The sequence below is a fragment of the Anser brachyrhynchus genome (genome assembly GCF_964034855.1).
Source record: "Anser brachyrhynchus genome assembly, chromosome: 16".
NCBI lineage: Eukaryota > Metazoa > Chordata > Aves > Anseriformes > Anatidae > Anser > Anser brachyrhynchus.
In genome coordinates, this window is record NC_137734.1 from 1493253 (window position 1) to 1508708 (window position 15456).

The 15456-nt window shown below is 56.9% G+C and overlaps 3 protein-coding genes across 13 annotated transcripts; 1 reads left to right on the forward strand and 2 right to left on the reverse strand.

Moving 5' to 3' along the window:
- Positions 1–1168: 1168 nt before the first annotated feature.
- NSFL1C (NSFL1 cofactor) lies at positions 1169–8215 on the reverse strand. 2 transcript variants are annotated; one of them, XR_013939976.1, is made up of 9 exons: positions 8013–8212; positions 7467–7564; positions 6422–6496; positions 5104–5269; positions 4648–4740; positions 3860–3969; positions 3269–3406; positions 2471–2768; positions 1169–1567 (listed from the first exon to the last, which is right to left on the reverse strand). XR_013939976.1 is itself a non-coding variant. In XM_080557926.1 (9 exons), the coding sequence occupies exons 1-9, from the start codon at positions 8112–8114 to the stop codon at positions 1405–1407; spliced, it is 1110 nt and encodes a 369-aa protein (XP_080414052.1). In that variant the 5' UTR covers positions 8115–8215; the 3' UTR covers positions 1169–1404. The 2 variants fall into 2 exon arrangements, 1 of the variants encoding a protein (XP_080414052.1); XM_080557926.1 differs by having other exon boundaries at positions 2604–2768; positions 8013–8215.
- Positions 8216–8552: 337 nt separating this feature from the next.
- LOC308178812 (signal-regulatory protein beta-1-like) lies at positions 8553–10874 on the reverse strand. Of its 2 annotated transcripts, XM_080557925.1 has the most exons (5): positions 10736–10874; positions 10021–10374; positions 9523–9837; positions 9084–9416; positions 8553–9010 (listed from the first exon to the last, which is right to left on the reverse strand). In XM_080557925.1, exons 1-5 carry the CDS (start codon positions 10800–10802, stop codon positions 8907–8909), a joined length of 1173 nt encoding a protein of 390 aa, XP_080414051.1. In that variant the 5' UTR covers positions 10803–10874; the 3' UTR covers positions 8553–8906. The 2 variants fall into 2 exon arrangements, with proteins under 2 accessions (XP_080414051.1, XP_080414050.1); XM_080557924.1 differs by having other exon boundaries at positions 8553–9416.
- A 286-nt stretch (positions 10875–11160) lies between these two features.
- Positions 11161–14323, forward strand: LOC308178810 (uncharacterized protein; the record flags this gene model as incomplete). 9 transcript variants are annotated; one of them, XM_080557919.1, is made up of 5 exons in its annotated part: positions 11161–11644; positions 12348–12701; positions 12832–13027; positions 13428–13470; positions 13744–14323. In XM_080557919.1, the coding sequence occupies 5 exons, from the start codon at positions 11161–11163 to the stop codon at positions 13870–13872; spliced, it is 1206 nt and encodes a 401-aa protein (XP_080414045.1). In that variant the 3' UTR covers positions 13873–14323. The 9 variants fall into 9 exon arrangements, with proteins under 9 accessions (XP_080414045.1, XP_080414047.1, XP_080414046.1 ...); XM_080557921.1 differs by having other exon boundaries at positions 13747–14323; XM_080557920.1 differs by having other exon boundaries at positions 13431–13470.
- Positions 14324–15456: the final 1133 nt, after the last annotated feature.

Here is a 15456-nt window from a genome sequence, read left to right on the forward strand (position 1 = left end):
GAGGACCTGGAAGTTCAGAGCATGAAGGGGATGGAGCCGCAGGGCTCCAGGGTGACTAAGCCAGGAGGGACTGCACGCTGTAACACTTTGCACGGCTGCAGTCCAGCCCCTTTCATACGATACCGCTGGTGTCAGCGCAGCTCCCAGTCGGCTGACGTCTGGATACCTATGGTTCAGCTCAGCTCTCGAGCTCGGCTCCAAAGCCTGGGGCTAGGACAGTAAGCACGTTTTGGAAGAGCGCCATGGCATGATGCTAGATGGCAACTCGCACGTGTGATGCTGTCTATGCCAGAGCTACCAGCCCCTCAAGTCTAAGAGCAATGAATTGACCCGCAGGATTCTGTTCAAAGAAAAGAAAAAAAATGGAGACCTGAGCCCAAAACACAACCAGTGGACAGACTAAAGCTGGGAAATTCCAGGTGTTCAGCTATGTGGTCCTCAGCAGATGAAAGGAAATAAATCAAAGGGTACTACAGCCTTGAGCTTTTCACCTGAACTGTTTCCAACACAATGATAATTCATCTTAGGATAAAATTTGCTTTCCAGTAAGACAGACTGTTTGCCTTGTACTTTCAGTCAGTTCAAGCTGATTCAGCTTTGTGCCTCCTCTGAAATAAAAAAAAATCAACAGCACGTTGGATTTCTCAAAGAAATGCAATACAGCAAATTAAAACTGCAGTCAGTCTGGACTGCTGGAGGAAGTGCAGGCAGAGCAGGTGGGTGCTGCAGCGAACACCCCTGAGTTCTGCTGAGGAAAGGAAAGTCAGGACTTTCTCTCCAGAAAAGGCCAGGAATAGTGCTAACCTTTGCACCTGCACACATGCAGAGCTTTCTCCACGTCGAGCAATAACTGTTTCACAAACATTTCCCCCACAATGCCTTTTTTTTTTTTTTTTTTTTTTTACAGCAGCGTAACCATCATCCTGCCAATAAGATCACCCATTCCTGTACAGTTTATATTTAATGTGCAAAAATAAAGGGAGTACTTTGCAGCAGTCCCTGGAGGAGAGTAACAGATTGCGATGAGCAGTTGATTGGCATGGAAGGAAACTGCTCCCTGAGAGCTCCCTTCCCCCTGTACCTTCCTCCCCTCTAAAGAGCACAGAAATGCAACCCACAAAGGTAACTCAACTCTCCTGGGAGAATTTGTGGCACAACAGGCTGCAGCTCCTTTCAAAACGGGTTCGTTTCATTTATTTATTTTAAAGTCCACTGATCATCACCAAAAAAAACCAAAACAAAACAAAACGGGAAACGCAACTAAAGAGAAAAGAGTCCAACCAAGACCTAAGAACCCAGAGCTATGAGTAGATGTGAGCCTGCGTTTGCACGGTGCAGGTGCACGCACAGGACGAGATGACGCATGCGCACTGCAAGCAGGCGTGTGGCGAGAGGTGGGTTCCTTTATGTTAACCGCTGAACAATGACAGCGTTGAGCAGGTTGGCTTCCTTCAGGGTTTGGTTCTCATCAGTCAGCTCTTTATTTGGGAAGGTGGTCATCAGGACGAAGCTGGTCGCAGCCATTGCTGGCCGGGCATCGACTATGAAGAGCCGGATGTCACGGATCCTGTCCGAAGGGATCAAACACACAAGGGCAATCCTGTTATTGAGCATCCCGGAGAATTGCACAACAGAAGCCTAAATTCACCCTTTCCAGAGTCTGCAACCCTGCACTCGTGGCACTTGCTTTCCAGGTAACAATAGAGACCCCAGCCAGGCAATTCTGTGATTTACGATACTTCTCTATAGGCTCCTGTTTAATGAAATAAGCTGCTTTACAGGTTAAAGGATCTCAGCAAAGTGTTCTTTTACACTGCCCAGCTTCTGTGGTTTTGAAACTGAAGGGTTCGAGCCCCTCAAGACGAACAGATTAACAAACTGCTTGATGCTAAGCTGCTATAAGCAGCTGTGCCCACCACACACAGCATAACCTAGATGATTTCAGCTCCAAAGAGCAGTCTCAACAGTGACACTGGATCTATTTCCTGCACCTGATCCCAGAGGAAGGTTTTTGTAACTTTCTGAAGCGTACTTGATTCTCTTATGGAGATGATAAGAACAAGTATGGACAAATAGCCACGTTCTCCAAGATCAGGTAGGTGAGAAGGACTTTAAGACGGAACTCTAATGAATCAGTAGGGTATGTAAGCCAGCTTGTCCAAGCGAACCGAACCGTTTAAGAGCACGCCTCTGTGCTACAGTCAATACTGGGGAAAGCCCAGCAGAAGTATGAGCTGACAGTCAGAATAACAAAACAATTCCTAATTATCTGATAGATTCTAATGCCCTTTGAATAGTTTTGGTTTTAGTTTTTCTTATAGCTGACATTACCAAAAGTTCTGCTGTTAATACTGAAGCTCCCAGACATAGCATCATTAACTACAATCCATCACTATTTGGAAAGCAAATCCTATCCTTCCGACAGTCAATATCTGCCTTAAAACCCCACAATAATTTTATTCCTATTCACCTATACAGAAGGATCCCCAGAGCTCCCTTTAGCAGGCTAGTCAGGATTCTAACATCTGCTCCATCTGTGCACAGTTCGCAGTGTCATTCAGGCCTTCCCAGTTAGTAACCTGTGTTTCCTGTTGCCTTTGTACCTGTGATTATGATTAAATTTCTGGACCAGTCGCCCACCATCAGCGAGCCGGATTTGGATGTTGGTGACGGGCTCCGACTCATCAATAGTGATGGCAGAACTGGCTTTGGCTTCATTCTCTGCCTGCTGGACTGGCGAGCTGGTGCCCAACACCTGAGGTGCAGTGCTGAGAACAGGAAGACACAAAGAGAGCTGTTAAAAACCAAACCACTCACCTGGCTGCAGGGTGCCAGGAATCAGGCAGTGAGCTTCTCGCCCGCTGGGCCCAACTACCAGGGCTCCTAAGAGATGCCAGCGTTAAGTTGGAAATGAGAATTCAGAAGTCAGCGAGCTAGCTGGCAAGTCAGCGAGCACTGGCACCCCTACCATCACCTCTCATAGCACCGCATCTTGGTTCTGCACAGCCACACAGGAACAGCACCATTATAACCAGCACACTGTAGTGGTTCCAAACTGGAGAACTGCTTCCTGCCACTAAAAGAGCGAGCCCACAGTACACACAGCCAAGCCCCATTTTCTCTGTTACAGGAACACCTCACATACCACAGGCACCGAGTATCTCCTCTTCAGAAAGAGGAGTCAGTAGGCTCACCCCACAAAAAATCTGAAGTGACTTTCCCACATCACACACGCACACAGAGCAGAGCAGTGCTGCTGTTTTCTCACCTGCCCAGCTTTTGTCCTTCTCCAGTAAAAGCTTTGAAGACACTTTTAGGTTTCACGTACTCCTCATCACGGTGATCCTCCATATCCAGGTTCACTTGTCCGCCTCGTGCTAACCTGCGCAGCTCTGCTGGGACTTCCCTGCAATGACAGTGTCCAACAGAACCGTCCTGAAAAATCAAGTCAGGGACAGCACCTGCCACAGAACCCAATACAGCCACAGGAATTTCAGGAATTACTGTGCGCTCCTGCTAACTAACAAAGCAGGTGCACACCTCCCCGCTGACAGACACGAGCTAAAGGTTACTTTTCCCTGGCCCTTACCAGGAGTGACACGACCTATCAGCAAATCTCTGCCCAAATATGAAAGCCTGTTCATTCACTTCAAAACCTCAAGGCCCCATACAAACCAGCGCCACTTCCCAATTCATTTAAAGTAGATCTTCAAGTCTGCCCTCCCTTAGTTTACACATTTAGAATCTAGCCCTTGTAAGAAAGCTCAGGACAAATGCACCATTGATTCAGCAACCTGGACTCCACAAACACCTGTGTTTCAAAACACAGCTATTCTTTCACTGCCCTCTTGCTACTTACCCTCTGCGGATATCATCAAGAAACTGGGCATTGGATGGATCCTGGTAGCTCCTGAGTTCTCCGCTGTCCAGACTGAATCCACTTTTCCAGAGCTTCAGTACAACATGCACCTGCAGCAGTCCCCAAACAATTATCAGCCTCACTAAACGTCTTACTAAGAATAACTGGACACAAAGAGAAAAGCTGCTGACTGGCAGGGAATTTCAAGCTGCAGAAAACATTCCAGCAAGGTTCATCTTGATCATTACATTCAGCAGTGAGGAAAAAACCTGAAGCGCTGGCTACGTAATGGTCATGCATCAGTTCCTAGAAGGTGACAACACAGATCCCTTTTTTGATGAATATGGCTGAAGAACCAAACATGTGTTAGGCAAGGAGCCCAAACCAAGCTCTCACCAAGGATATTTGCTCACAAACCAAGCACAGGAGGATCTTGTGCTGATGCTGTTAGCTCTGCATCTCTTCAATGAATAAAGCAGCTTTACTGCACAGTGCTCTTTGCACAGTACTTTTCACAATCCATATAATCACACTACAGAGAATGAGAAAAGATCCCCATCCTTCTAAAGGACACTCAAATTCTTAACCAGAAGTTCACCAGAAAACTGCTCACCCAAGTCTCAAGTATCAGCTATTTTTTTCCCCAATCAGAAATCCCACAAGAAGTGGGGTTTACCATCCTCCTGAATTACTGTCAAGCTTTATAATCCTCTGGCTCGCAAGCTTTGTAGCTATAGCAAAGAAATCCCCCCGGTGACATCTACAAAACAGAACAGAGAGCTACTCACATCCTGAACAGAGCTCTGTCTCCTCTCCCCTGCCACGTAGGCAGACTCTTCCTCTGGAGTAGCCCCAAGGCGATACCCTCCCCCTGCAAAAGGCTGTAAGAGAGACAGGCAAAGAGGTTACAGGGTGACACAGACCCAGTACAGCTCGCTTCTCTTTCCCCAACACCATTCTGAGGGAACAGGGAGGGCTTCGGGGTAGCAGCAACATCTGCTATCCTGCGGGCACAGTGACCAGCTTGGAACAGTCAGAAATATGGCTCAACAAAGTGACTTTTCTTGCCACTGTGACACATGAACTAGAGCTGCACTAACAGCAGAGTCCAGGCTTCACTGCTCTTTTTAGATAGTTTGAGGACTCCACAGTACCCAACAGCTGTCACGGTGAGAGCCACACACAGATGATTACAATAAAAAACAACTGAAAGAGGGGAAAAAAAGAAACTCATCACTCCTCACTTTAGGCTTGCTAGTCTCGCCGCTGCTTTTGGTTGTCCGATCAACCGCCACAGCACCGTGCTCCTTTGCTCCTTTGAAGAGATCTTCCACCAGCTCGTTGGGACTCTTCTTCCTTGGAGGACCGACGATCTGCTGTCCGCTTCTCTCTGAGCCACCAGCATAAAACCTAGACAGAAAGCACACCGCTGCTGGGTAAGACTGGACCACTGCTTCTCCAGGAGACAGCGGTTTTATACCGGGACTTAGCTGCTCACTTTTGTACAGCTTAAAGAAACAGTTTGAATCTACAAATATTAGTTATGACCAGCGTATCTGCCACTTACAGTAACTGATGTAAATAAAAAAAAAGTCTCTGTGCCACAGGATATTGTAAAGTTATCCACTGATCAGCAGTAATGAAATGATAACAACTCTCAGACCTAGAAAGAGATACAGTCTAGACTGACAAAGCTCTTCCCAGTGCTAGTACCAGCGAGGCTACTAACTTCACACAAGACTTTTAGCGAGTCTCTGACCTCTCAGATGGAAGAAGGCAGGCAATGACTACAGGAAACGGCCTTACTCACCGAAGAAATAACTGGTATTTTGAGGGAAGGCATACATTAATTCTGTGCTGAAAGTTTAGCGCACACGGGACAGGACTGAGCAGAAAGCAACGAACGCACACTCAGTGAAGTGCAATTAAACACTTCTGGAAGATTGGGTTGATTAGATTCCAGCTGGCTTTCAGCACATACAGAGCTCACAGCTGAGTGCAGAAGACCAGGTGGCCTGCCTATACCGAGCCACTTTTAGTTACATCAGTTCCATTCAATTTACCTTGCCTGTTAACCTCAAGTGTTTTCAACTACTTGCAGCTGACACAGGGGAAGATTTCTCTGCTAGTGGGCCACGTCCCCACTGAAAAAAGGGACCTACATTCTTCCTTTCCACCTCCACATTCCATTACATTCTCCTTAAATAGCACTTCAAAGCAACACAGGCAAGCAAAACAAAAACCAGTCCCTGCATTATTCCCACATTTCTGTTCTCCAGGGACACAAAGGATGATTTGGGCTTTTCCCCATTCTGAAGCAAGGGCTCCCACATCCTACCTCAGACTTTCTCTCAACAGCACAAGCCAGAGATGAAAACAGGTGTTTATACTTAGCAGATGCTCGCATGCAGAATTTGCACTGATCAAACTTTGTGTCAGACCTGAGATTTTTCTGCACAGGAATGACGTACCTGCTTAAGTCTGCTTTTGAAAAAGAATCTGTACGCATACAGCAAGCCATCAGAAAAAGGCAGGGTTTTAATTCTTTAACTGAAAACTTACCGCTGTCCCTCTTCCTCTTCGTCATCATCCTCCTGTGCATGAACAAGGTCTCTAAACGACGTTACTCGATGGTCACTGCAAAAGTCAATCAAAGTACGTCAGCCTCATGACACAGCTCAACCACGTGCGCAAAACCGGTGAACACAGCGCATTAGGTTGACTCTGCTCTACTTTTAAGGTCTGAATGAGATCACAGGTCAGCGCTGGTGTAACCGAGTGGTGAACAAAGTTCTTGGGCATCTGTACCAATCACAGCAACCGAAAACAACAGCGAGCGCACTGGAGGAGGCTCGGAAGGTGGCTGCAGGCCCAGCAGATGAGGTAACTCCTCTGTCATCTTCCTCGTCACGTAATGGATTTGGTTGCCTCTTTCAGAGAGCAGTCATTTCCAAACCTGTACAAACACAGGTTGCTCTGCCAGGCCCCAATAAGGGCCAGCCTCCAACAACGCTCCTGTGGTCGAAAGCGAAATAATGGTTCTTCGGCAACATGGAATTTAGTCAAAATCTGAAATAAGAGCGCTTTGTCTTCACAATACAGCCAGTAACTCCTTCTCTTTAAAAGTAGCGTTCCCCTGAGAGACTGAGAAATTCAGTCTGAGAATTCCTAGCTCAGGAATTTGGTAAGGACAAATTATTTAACTGATTTTATAAAATGCTTAACCTGGTTAGATAAGGTACAACACAAAATTAGAAGATATTTTTTCCTGTGGATATACAACCTGCTTAAATGCAAGTGTTACCAACCGCCCGATTGTCTTCTAACCTCAAAACACAAATCAAGCTTTTCCTGAGCGATGAAGCGAATTATTCTGACTGGTCTATACATCAGTTGTGGAATAATACCTGTGCTTGTGATGTACAAATGTGGCTATTTTCACAATTCCTCGAGTCATACGAAGTGAACCAAATCTAAAAGCACTGCAGATTTTCTGAATAAATAGCTAGCACCCGTGCTTTAGACAGAGCGTGGGTTTTGATGGGATTAATGTTCACTGTGAGGTTTAGGAGGCCTCGGTAAACACGAGCTGAAGCTCTCCCCTCACCTGGCTGCAGTGCCTCTGGATACGGAGCTGGGTGTCGGCTGGGGAAGGGTCAGAATGTCCTCATCGCCCCCGTCCTCGTAGAAACTGGCGAGCGCGATCTACAGAGAAACACCACGGGAGTTTTCCAGGACGACAGCAACCCGCCCAGAGCGGTACCTCAAACACACACACACACACCACGGCCGAAGCTTCTGTCACGTTGGATCTCTCGAGGGACATCGACGCTGAAGCCATTTTATGGGATTTGTGCCTTTGGAAGTCCTGGCAGAGCCGGCTCCCCTTTGGCTTTGTTAACGTGAGGGCAGCCACCACCACGGCACGCTCCTGTCCCGAAACGGCGGCCTCGCAGCACCCATGGGTGCGGACTGGGGCTCCGTGGGGCCGGGGGGGGAGAGGCTGGGAAGCCACCAGGGGGTCGGGGAGCGGGGGCCGAGCCCTCCCTTCAGCGGGGACCCTTCAGCGAGCCCCGAGGTGACCGGGCCGCGGCCCGCCGCCTCTGCGGGCCCGGGGCTCGGCGTGAGGCGAAGCCCGAGCCGCCGGGGCTACCTGCAGATCCCAGCCGGCCGACTCGAGGAAGAACCGCGCCCGCTCCTCCTCGGCGCCCGTCACGGCCACGAACTCCCGCAGCGCCTCCTCCCTGGCCGCCATCTTACCGCGCTGCCGGGACCCGCCCCGGCCCGGCCCGGCACGGCTCGCAAAGCGCTCCGGCTGGGAAACGGAGCCGAGCGCCCCGCCCCGACAACAGCACCCCCCGGCGGACCGGCGGAGCGCCGAGCCGAGCCGGGCCGGGCCGGGCCGGGCCGGGCCGGGCCGGGCCGGGCTCTGCTTCCCCGTTCCGTGCCGAACCAAGCCGTGCCATGCTGCCCTGTGCCATGCTGTGCTGCCCCGTGCCGAGCCGTGCCGCCCCGTGCCGAGCCGTGCCCACGTTCCCCACGCAGGCGGCGCAGCGCGGCCCCTTCCCCCGGGGAGGACGAAGAGGCCGAGGCCGAGGAGCCCAGGGGGGGCCTGTGGGGGTCAGGGGGGTCCCAGCCGGGAACTGGCCCTGTCTGGGAAGTGCCGTCCCGGAGGAAGGTGCCGTGAGGGTGATTTTTGCAAGGATTTGTATTGATGGCAATAACCACGTGCGGAGCAACGCAGCGAGGGGATGGGGACGGCCGGGGGGGAACGGGGACAGGTGGGGGGTACGGGGACAGCCAGGGGAGACCGAGACCCCCGGCCCAGGGAGCTGCCAAGGGATGGGACCTTGCTGGGGGCCGAGGAGGCAGCGTGGGGAGGCAGCAGGGGCGGTGGTGCAGGGCCCCCACAAGAAGCAGCGGGTCTGCTTGTGCAGCACCGCCAGCCCAAGCTCGGCGCGCTCAGCTCGGAGGTGACGGAGCTCTGACGGCGCTCTCCTGCGTCGCTCCCGTCTCGGCGGCCTCGCTGCGCCGCGCTGGCCCCTCCTCAGGCCTGCCAGCGCTTGAAGAGGAAGAAGAGGACGAGGCTGAGGATCGCCTTCTCAAGCAGCATGCCGAGCCACAGGCCGGGGCTGGACAGGAGATGGGCACCTGCAGGAGCAGGGAGTGAGCGCGGGGCGTGGGGAACGCAGCCCCCAGCCCCACAGCCCCCGGGTGCCGTTACCTTCCGAGCTGGGTCCCTGCTGGTCTGAGGCAGCGACCCACAGCACGGCCCTGCTGCTGATGGGGTCCCGGCCCTCGTGCACCACCCGGCAGGTGAACACGGAGCCGTTCTTCTCCTGCACGGCTTGCACTGCCACCGTGCTCCTCAGCTCAAACAAGCCCTCGGGGGTCTCCGTCGGCCGGGGGGGGCTCCCCGTGTTCATCTCCGTCCCGTTCTCCAGCCAGGTCACGCTCACGCTTCCCGGGTAGAACCCCTGCACGTCGCAGGTGAAGCTCACCGTCTTGTTCAGCCCCACGGGGTCCGGAAACTGAGCCACGAGCACGTTGGGGGGAACTGGGAAGAGAAGCAGCGGCTGGAGCCGGCGTCCCCCGGCCCCGTGCCCGCGGGGGCCCTGTCCCAGCCCCGCGGCCGTGAGCACCGGTCCCCACCGAGCCCTCACCTCGCAGGATCTGGCCCAGCCGGTATCTCCTCGTCAGCGGGGCCGTCAGCGTGGCGTGCTGCACCTCGCAGGTGAGCTCTGAGCGGATGTCGTCCTTCTGCAGCGTCACCGTCACGGTGCTGGACATGTTGTAGGTGAAGTTCGATGGCCCAGGGGTGATGCGGATCGGCTGAGCCTGAATCGGGGCCCTGTCCTTGAACCACTTCACACGGATGTCACTGGGGAAGAACCCCCCGGTCTTGCAGGTGAAGGACGCCGTCTTCCCCGGCTCCGCTCGGTGGCTGGGCCCGGACACAGTCGGGTTGGAGGGTCTGGCTGTGGGAGAAGCGCGGGTCCATCAGCCAGGCTCTGCCCCCCCTGACCCCGGACCCTCTCCTTGGGCCGGCTCCTGAGCCCCTGCCCCAGCCCCGCTCGCCCCAGAGCAGAGCCCACGGGACGGGACGGGGCTGACCCGGCAGGGCTGGCTCCTGCTGGGAGCCGCACCAGAGCCCCACTCACCCCGCACCGACACCACTGTGCCATTGCCTCGCTGATACAGCTCTTCACCGGTGGCTGTTTTGCGAAACTTCACACAGTAATAGGTGCCGGCATCCTCGGGGCGAACGTCCCTGATGAGGATGGTGAAGTCTGTGTTGGAGCCATTCACTGCCATCGTCCCACGGGATGAGGAGGGTTCTTTTTGATCATAAATGGTCTCATGGTCACTGCCCCAGCCCTTCAGCCACCTCACGGTGCCGAGGGGACCCCCTTCAGTCACGGTGCAGGTCAGGGTCAGCGTCTCCCCTGCGATCACCGACATCTCCTTCTGGGGCTGTCGCAGCTCCAAGCCCTGACCCGCCTGGGCACCCGCACCTGGGGACAGCGAGCGGAGGGTTTGGGGCTGGTGAGGGGCCCTGGAGCCAGGGCGCAGCATGGGGCCTCACCCGACCCCCAGCACAAAGCTGGGGGCAGAGTGACATCCCTGTCCCGTGCCCCCCAGGGCAGACGGCACTGTGAGCCAGTGCCTGCCCCCGGCTGCACCGCGGGATGGAGAGGGCAGGGGGCCTGGACATGCTCAAATAAAGCAAAGTTTTGAGGTGGGGATAAAAGCAAGCTGGAAGAGGGGAGGGAAGAGCCCCAGATACCTGTGGGTTAGGGAAGGGTCGCTCTGCCAGCAGCAGCGGGGAGCATGCCCTGGCAAAGGCGCTGGGGCTGTGCAGGGCTGTGCACTCACCCGGGGCACTGCAGAGCAGGAGCAGCATCGGGCAGGCAAGAGGCAGCGCCTGTGTCACCGCAGCCATGGTGAGTGGCTTCGTCCCCCTCCAAGGTACAGCTCAGTGTGGCTCAAATTGGCGGGGCCCTGGAAACCCTTTCTGCTAAAGGGGAAGGAAACGGTTTGGGGTTTGCCTCTGGCCGTGCTCCTCTACGTAGCCCTGCGCAAGCCCAGAGGGTTCCCACTCCCTGGTGTTTGTGCCATACAGAATCACAGAATCACAGAATCAGAGAATCGAAGGGGTTGGAAGGGACCTCGAAAGATCATGGGGTACAACCCCCCCGCCAAAGCAGGCTCCTTAGAGCAGGCTGCCCAGGTAGGCGTCCAGACGTGCCTTGAATATCTCCGTCACGGGATTGTTCCTCCCCAGCGATGCCAGCCCACAGATGGGCGGCACTGCCACATCCCCCGGCACGGGGCAGCGGGAGAGAGGGGGCCCAAAGCCGCACGCAGCCCGGGCGCAGACGGCCGCTCTGCCCCTCACGCAGGGCTTCGTCGGAGCCTCCCTGCAGCCGGGGCTGTCCTGCCGAAACCGGGGGCACCCCGTGCCCACCGCAGCCCCTCCAGCCCCTGGCTCTGTGCAGGCGTCAGGGCGAGCGCGGGGGGGCTTCAACTCCGGACGCGTTTCAGGGGTTAAGTCGTGCTGTGCTCCTGCCCAGCTCGGCCTCCTGCTGCCTGCCCCGTCCGGCAGAGGGGCAGGCACCAAAAGCGTTAACAGCACGCGCCCGTTTCCATTTCCTGTGCAGCTTCTCGTTTTCCTTCTGGAGTTAGAGCCCAAATTTTCGGCAGCGCCGATGGCTCCGCTCTGCGCCGCGCTGCTGGCTCGGCTCCTGCTGGGGCAGCTCAGCCTCGTCCCAGCGTGGCTCTCGGGTGAGTACGGGGCAGCGCCGCGGCGGGGGCCACGGACGGGCGTCCCGCTTCCCGGCCCCGCTCGCTGGTTGCTGCCTCTCGGGGGGCCACCACAGCAAATCGCTGCCACGTGCACGCCTGCGGAAACGATCCCCGTGCGGGGGCTTTCCTCCTCCGAACACCTCTGGGCTCGTGTGGAGCGGCCGCCTGGGGCACGGTGGTGTCCTGACGTGCCCGCCGCCTGTTCCGGAGCTCCTTGCCCATTTCCCCCAGCGCTGGGACGTGGCGCTCGGCCCCGGGGACGTGCCTGACGGTGTGGGTGTGCAAGGAGCCGGGCGCTGTGCTTTGGTGCCCCGGGGGAGCCCGTGTGGAAAGGGAGCCGGAGGCTTCGGGCAGGAGGGAGCAAGGGGCGGGAGCCGGGCTCCTGGTGCACAAGTTTCGCAGCACTTGAGAGTTTTTCCTGCCTGGAATTCCCCCGTCTCCCGCTGCAGCTCTGGCGCCTGGCACCAATGGCACCGTGGGAAGGAATCTCTCCCCTTGCCCGTTTTGAAGCTGGCTTCCACCACTCCCGTTTAGTGCTGCTTTCTCCCCCCCATCCCGCACTATTTCTCAGCTAAAGCGCTGAGCAAGCTGTGGGCGCTGTGCCTGTGCCGGGCAGGGGGATCAGAGCGAGCTCTCGCCTCCTTCGGGAGCTCAGGCCCTGCTGTGCTGTCGCTGTCCCCAGGTGCGGGTGCCCAGGCGGGTCAGGGCTTCGAGCTGCGACAGCCCCAGAAGGAGATGTCGGTGATGGTGGGAGAGACGCTGACCCTGACCTGCACCGTGACTGAAGGGGGTCCCATTGGCCCCGTGAAGTGGCTGAAGGACTGGGGCAGTGGCAATGAGACCATTTATGACCAAAAAGAACCCTCCTCATCCCGTGTGGTAAGGACAGTGAATGGCTCCAACACAGACTTCACCATCCTCATCAGGGACGTTCGCCCCGAGGATGCCGGCACCTATTACTGTGTGAAGTTTCGCAAAACGAACACCGGTGATGAGTTGTATCGGCATGGCGAGGGCACGGTGGTGTCGGTACACAGTAAGTGGGGCTCCCAGCCCAGCGCGACCCCACTGTGAGCACCCCAGCTTGGCCCCAGCCCTGCCTGCGGCCAGGCCCACGCTGCCCCGCGCCCAGCACCCTCTCCCTGCTCCGCCTTGTGTCTTCACAGAGACTTCTCCATTTCGCAGCGTGGAGGTTGCAGCTGCCGTGCTCTTCTTCCTCCTCCTTATCTTCATCCTCACCTTCTGCGTGTACCACAAGAAGCGGCGGGCTGAGGGGCAGAGCCAGGGTGCAGCCGGGGCACCCGCAGGCGGCTGCTCACCCATCCGTGCCCCGTGCTGTGCAGGGAGCCCCGGGACCCCCAGGTCGGTACCCCCACCTCCTTCGTCTGCACCCTGAAGGCGAGCAAACGGCCTCACCCCCCTGCCTCCTGCTTTCTGCTGCCCCCAGAGCACTAATTTTGCCCAGAAAAGATCCTTCATTCACTGGTGCCTCACTGCGCTGCATTGCATCCCGTGTGTCCGTGGCCGGCTGGTGTTTTGCGCCCAGTCCCCGCAGGGTCTGAGGCCAGCCCGGGCACTCAGAGCGTGCTGGCCCTCTCCTACACATCCCTGTGGGTGCCACGCAGCTGTGTGCTGCGGAGTCTAGCTGAAATTCGGGAGAGAAATCGTGCCCTTCTGTACTGTCCCCGTGTGTTGTCTGCCGTGGGCGCGGTGGGGAGGGCGGCCGGCCGGCCCTCGCTCTAACAGCCCTCCTTTCCCCCAGCAGCGAAGTCCGGGATGCAGAGACCCCGAGGCTGCCCCACCAGGTAGGAGCGAGGTGTGGGTACAGGGCAGAGCACCCAGCCGCGATGCCGCGACGTGGGCGAGCTGCTGGGCACGTGAACATTTGGCCAGGAGCCCCGGGGATGCCGCGGCCCCGGGGCCAGGGCAGGCGCTGGGCGAGCAGCAGCTGCTGCAGGGGGGCTGCGCATCGTGGTGAGGGGCGTCCGTGCGGCTGTGGCATGGCCGTCCCAGTAGGAAGCTGCCGTGAGGGTGATTTTTGCAAGCTTCTCTACTGATGGCACTAACCGTTTGCACAGCAGAGCAGCGAGCAGGACAAGGACATCCACTACGCCGACCTGCAGCCCCTGCCCGAGGCGCCGCAGCGCAGCCGGAGCCCCGGTGCGGATCGCTCCGAGTACGCCAGCATCAGGGGAGCTGCCAAGTGACGCACGGCCCCGCCGGGGGCTGAGGAGCCAGCACCAGGGGAGGAAGCAGAGACTTTCCTGAAGGGCACCAGAAAGAAGAAGTGTATCTGTCTGCGCAGCGCAGCTGGACCGAGCTTGGCATCCGAGCCTCAAAGCTCTCCTAACTCATTCCCATCTCGGTGGCTGTGCCAGGCGGGGGCAGGCTCAGTGCCCGAGCTGCCCTGCCCAGGCTCGCAGCGGCCACCCCGGGGGCCAGCGGCCACCTCGAGTGCAGGACCAGGGCTCCGGGCTGAGCATCTCTGCCGTGTGTGAGCCGTGTGGTGCCGACAGCTCCGCGAGGACTTCATGCACACCCGTCTCTGCCAGAACAGGCCACTGGAACTTTCTTGGCTCAGCAGATCCATGATTTGTCTTAGGTCATCATCGCGCCGAGCCCGTCCTCATTAAAGCCTGCTAAGAGCCGTGCTGCCCAGTCCTGATGTGTGAGAGTGAGAGCAACGCTCCTGGCCTGCGGGGTCCCGGGAGACCCAGGGCTTCCGCAGCCCCGTGCCCGCTCACCGCTGCCGGCTTTGTGCCGAGCTGCCACCGCCCCAAGCCTCCTCATGGGCAGCTCCCAAGCCCAGCAGGGTTGGGACGAAACAGAGCAGGCTGGGGGCAAAGAGCAGAACCGCAGCTCTGCTCCGACCTGCGCCCCAAGTGCCCGGCTGCTGGGCGAGGGGCAGGCTGGCCACCCCAACCCCGCACCCCCAGCGCTTGTGACACTCATTCCTCAACCCACTCCTTCCCATTTCTCAGTCATTTTTAACCTCCTGCTTCTGACCACGCGCCGGGAGAAGGAGGACAGGGTGAAGCGAGGCAGGAAGCCGCGTGGCGAGCGCTCCATGGTGCAGCTGCGGCAGCCGGGTGTGCCCTGGCACGGATCCCCCACGCACAGGCACCCCGCCTCAGACGCGTTGGTTAGGGGCTGAACACACTCCTCCCGCAGAGAAATCATTGTTCCTGCCTCTGGCCTTGAGATCTGTTTGCAGTTGCCAGCTTCCAACTCTCTTTATCTGTTGTTCTCTGTGAAATCAAAAAAAAGAGAACCGAAAGAGGACAGTGCGAAGTGTCTGCGAGCCTGTGTGCGCAGGGGAGCCTTATCTGCGCACAGAGATCCTATCAAGGGGCAAATTGTTGTGGGGGGAGAGAGGCCGCTTGTGAAATTAATTTGCATGGCTGAGGCAGCATCCCGTGCACCAGGGGACATGCTCCGGGGGCAGTTTGAGGACATTTCTTTCAGGAGCACTGCTGGAGGCACTCAGCACCTAGCACCCTGGGCACGGCGGGGGGATTTTGCCAGGGCTGGCACAGGGCAGGGGTCCGCCACCGCCTCCCGAGTGCCGGTGCCCAGCACAGACCCCTCTGCCCAAGCCCCAGGGGCACTCGGGGCCGCGGCACCGGGTGAGTGGGGAGCAGGGACAAAGCTCTGCGGTCGAGTGGAGCTCACAACAAGGCAGCAGCCAGGGCTGCAAGAGCTGCACGGTCCCATGCTCGGGGAGAACCTGCGGCCTCTGCGCGGGGACAGTGCTGAGAGTCACGAAAATGATTGCGAGCAGGAGTATGTAA

Excerpts from the sequence above, each read along its gene's own strand:
- NSFL1C (XM_080557926.1), bottom strand. The coding sequence starts at position 8,114 with ATGGCGGCCAGGGAGGAGGCGCTGCGGGAGTTCGTGGCCGTGACGGGC. Across the intron at positions 3,970-4,647 it reads GACAGAGCTCTGTTCAGGAT|GTGCATGTTGTACTGAAGCT; the intron begins GTGAGTAGCTCT and ends GGACTGCTGCAG. Across the intron at positions 2,769-3,268 it reads GAAGGACAAAAGCTGGGCAG|CACTGCACCTCAGGTGTTGG; the intron begins GTGAGAAAACAG and ends TCCTGTTCTCAG.
- LOC308178812 (XM_080557924.1), bottom strand. The coding sequence starts at position 10,802 with ATGGCTGCGGTGACACAGGCGCTGCCTCTTGCCTGCCCGATGCTGCTC. Across the intron at positions 10,375-10,735 it reads CCTGCTCTGCAGTGCCCCGG|GTGCGGGTGCCCAGGCGGGT; the intron begins GTGAGTGCACAG and ends CGCTGTCCCCAG. Across the intron at positions 9,838-10,020 it reads CACAGTGGTGTCGGTGCGGG|CCAGACCCTCCAACCCGACT; the intron begins GTGAGTGGGGCT and ends CTTCTCCCACAG.